We start from the raw sequence: 3,640 nt of genomic DNA, 5'->3' as shown, positions 1-3,640 counted from the left end.
ACATTTAGAACTGAACTAGAAACTTTTTAAAACATTTGGAACCAAAGCGGGAACATAAAAACATTTAGGACTGAACCGAGAATTTTTTGGAAAACATTTGGGATCAAACCGGGAACATTGAAACATTTAGGATTGAACCGGGAATGTGTCCAAACATTTAGGACTGAACCGGGATTTTTCTCTTGTTTAAAATAAGTTTACCCAAATACTTTAACTGCTTATTTTTAAAATAAATTCCAACCGCTTATAAACTTGTAAAACAACTTTTAAACTCTAAAAGCTTATAAGCTTTTTTAATAAGCTTAATTAAACATCCTTATTTTTTTTTTCTAATCACGATGCTTAACGTGCACGACCAAAATTTACTATGGTAATTATTTTGAAAATTAATTTTTTTTTTTGAAATAATTTTGAATTATATCTGGAGAAAGCAGAAAAAGGGTAAGGAAATAAAAGAGAACATTTGGATAAGGGCTAATATTTTGACCGTACCTTTTATTTGACATTTCCTTTCTAAATCTATATATGGATTATATATAGATAGACCGATTCAATTTTCCTCCACCTCTCTCCTTACAATCCTTCAGTACTACGAGAATACAAAACCACAAATTCTTTCGTTTCTAAACAACCACAATTCTCAGTTTAAGATTTGGTTCAGCGTTTTCTGGTCGCATACTCGTGTGTTCTTGAAGATATTTTGTGGGTCTTGTTGGCTTTACGTTTCCTGGGTGGTTCTTGCCTTTCAGTTCAAGGAAAAAAGAGGCTTCTTTATCCACAAACTGCGGATAATTTTTAGGGGTTTTGATGCTCTGACGTTGTGACGTTGCTAAATCTCGGAAATATGTCTTATTGTTTGAATCCCGGTTTCTCAATTTCTGGGCCCAGTGAGACCATATCCAAGAACAGAGCCAAAGGTTCTCTGAAGGTTTGTTCTTCTATTGGGACTCTACAATTCAAGGAGAACAAATCGAATGATTTCTTGGGCAAAACCCTCGATGCCTCGGATCAAAGAAGTGTTACCGAGTTGATGATTAAAACTTCGAAGAATCATCCTTTGACCGTCAATGTAAGCATCTTCCCCCTTTCTTTTTCTTTTTCTTTTTCTTTTTTTTTTTTTTGTGAAGGGCATCTTCCCCCTTTATGTTTCAACTTCTGTAATAGATTTATTTATTCCAACTGTTTGTTGATAAAATTTACGCGAATTGCTTTAGGCTCAAGGTTTGTCTTTTATGAGCAAAGCTCTTAAATGGTGGGAAAAGTCCCTTCAACCGAACATGATAGAGATCAATTCAGCTCAAGAATTTGTGGATTCTTTGTCTAATGCTGAAGACAAATTGGTTGTAGTTGACTTTTATTCTCCTGGTTGTGGGGGCTGCAAAGCTTTGCATCCTAAGGTACAAATCCAATTATGGCCACCATATGATGTGATTTTCCTAATTGTTCGTGTAATTTCTTGAATTTTATTTTAATCTTTTTCCAAGATATCTTTTTCTCCCCTGTTAACGCCTACTGTTATTTTATAACAGATATGTCAGATGGCTGAATTGAATCCAGATACCATTTTTGTAATGGTTAATTATGAGCAGCACAAGGCTATGTGCTATGCCCTTCATGTCCACGTTTTGCCCTTCTTCAGATTTTACAGAGGTGCAGAGGGCAGGCTGTGTAGCTTCAGTTGCACCAATGCAACAGTGAGTGATTCTTTCAACCTCTTTATCTTGTTAAATGTAGGCTGAGATTTTGATAGTTGGGTATTTTAGAATTGGTTCATGACATCCAAGATTTGTGTTTTTCTTTTCAGATCAACAAATTTAAGGTTGCAATGGTTAAACATGGGACGGATCGATGCAGTCTTGGCCCCACTAAAGGTTTAAACGAATCAGAACTATTGGCCTTGGCCTCGAACGATCTGATATCGAGAGATTTGCTGCCGCCGAATTTGAGGGAGGATAATGAAGCTGAAGAGTTGGTTCTTCAAGGAAATTTGAAAGGAAGTGCATTGAGCAAAGACGATGGTAAGATAAAAGGGGATGCCCTGTTGGTGGTTTAGATTTCCCTCGTGAAGGAGACTCGAAATTTCTCTCATTCACTGGAGGCCAAACAATGGAGGCAAAATCACATCGTACCCAAACTTGTAATGTGTAATTTTTTGAAAATGTAGTATCCACCCCACCCCAAAGATCGTCTAAAGACTAAATTCTTGGCTCTGTCCATAGCTTATAATTGGTCTTAGGCATTTTGCCATGTAAATATATCATTTATGGTGTATTTCCTGGGGCAGGCTCTAGGTTTTTATTATATTTAAGCCTGTATTTCTGGGAAATAAAATGTATCAGTGTTGTATTTTTGGGAAAAATGAATGGATGTGTACGTCTTTGGTGGTGTTATTTGTTGTCTATTGAAATGTTCTAAAGAGCATGTGTAATTAATCACACATTTACTACTTCTTGGAGTCAAGTCTTGTTCATAATTCAGCTCCACACTTCTTCATAGTAAATTTCTGTATGTTTATATAAATTATAACGATTAAAAAAGTGTATCAAGATGTTGGATGCCCCTTTTCTTTTTTCTTTTTCCAAAGGTAGCATCTTTTTCCATGGACCCATTATTAAAGGATGGTGGCCTTGTAAGAGGCGGTGGCCTGGTGGAGCAAAGCAAGCCTAAGAAAATGTGAGGGCGTATGCCACCACATCTTGCATGAAATTGGCACGTAGCGATGTATATAATATAAAATATCAACGATTTGCTATCTAGTTATGTTTCATTTAACCAATTTATTTAACCGATAAAAGCCAAATATTTCCTGTTATATAGAGAATGGATTTTTTTTTTTTTTTTTTTTATTTATCTTGCTAGAAAAGTGATCAAACGGTAGTTTTATTTAACATGTACAGTGAAGTGATGATTGATGATCGATGATTGATTAATTCTCCCATTTGCTCGTCCAGTATGTCTGTCTTTTTCCACTTTTATGTTTTTGCAACACAAGAAAATATCAGGAAGAAATTAAAATAATTAAATACAAGAAAAGGAAAGGGACGGAGACGTAGGTGGCAATGTGATTCGAAGATGGAATCTTTGGATAAGATGTTTATTCCATATAAAATATGCGACATATGATGTTTAGAATAATTCCTTTTAGGACAGCTGTTAATATATTTTTCAAACATCGTTACTTGAAAATGCCACATGGAGACGATTTGAATGAAACGTGGAAGATGAGCGGTGCAAAAGAACATTTGCTGTTGAGAAATTATTGTTGCTATAAAATTTTGTAAGATACCACAACCTAATGTAGCACGGGTGCAGGGTACTAAAAAATAATAAATAAATTTCAAGTATCGGATATAGGTATGGATATGACTCGTCACACGCGATATCTAATTATACTGTTTGATTTGAGTGATTAGATAAGTTATATATAAATAAATAATATATTATAATAACAAAATAAATAAAAAAATGATAGTTAATATAATAATTGATTGATTGATAAATTATAGTTTATTTTATTTGATTGATTAAATTTTATATAAAAATGATAAATTATCATTTTGTTTTTTTAACAAAAAATAAAATATGAATAATATTATTTATAAAGGATAATACAGTAAGTTAAATTTAATGATTTGATTGA

At 33.6% G+C, this 3,640-nt stretch overlaps 1 protein-coding gene across 1 annotated transcript; it reads left to right on the top strand.

Moving 5' to 3' along the window:
- The first annotated feature begins 555 nt into the window (after positions 1 to 555).
- LOC140883750 (thioredoxin-like 1-2, chloroplastic) lies at positions 556 to 2,408 on the top strand. Its single transcript, XM_073290335.1, has 4 exons — positions 556 to 1,069; positions 1,215 to 1,397; positions 1,530 to 1,694; positions 1,805 to 2,408. The coding sequence occupies exons 1-4, from the start codon at positions 845 to 847 to the stop codon at positions 2,051 to 2,053; spliced, it is 822 nt and encodes a 273-aa protein (XP_073146436.1). The 5' UTR covers positions 556 to 844; the 3' UTR covers positions 2,054 to 2,408.
- The last annotated feature ends 1,232 nt before the right edge of the window (positions 2,409 to 3,640 follow it).

Source organism: Henckelia pumila, chromosome 2, assembly GCF_033568475.1.
Source record: "Henckelia pumila isolate YLH828 chromosome 2, ASM3356847v2, whole genome shotgun sequence".
Classification (NCBI taxonomy): domain Eukaryota; kingdom Viridiplantae; phylum Streptophyta; class Magnoliopsida; order Lamiales; family Gesneriaceae; genus Henckelia; species Henckelia pumila.
This window is presented reverse-complemented; position numbering and strand designations above follow the sequence as displayed.

What these genes read in the sequence shown, in the direction of transcription:
- LOC140883750 (XM_073290335.1), top strand. Translation starts at nt 845, where the DNA reads ATGTCTTATTGTTTGAATCCCGGTTTCTCAATTTCTGGGCCCAGTGAG. An exon ending in ATCATCCTTTGACCGTCAAT is followed by an intron (nt 1,070 to 1,214) that starts GTAAGCATCTTC and finishes GAATTGCTTTAG; the next exon opens with GCTCAAGGTTTGTCTTTTAT. An exon ending in TCAGTTGCACCAATGCAACA is followed by an intron (nt 1,695 to 1,804) that starts GTGAGTGATTCT and finishes TTTTCTTTTCAG; the next exon opens with ATCAACAAATTTAAGGTTGC.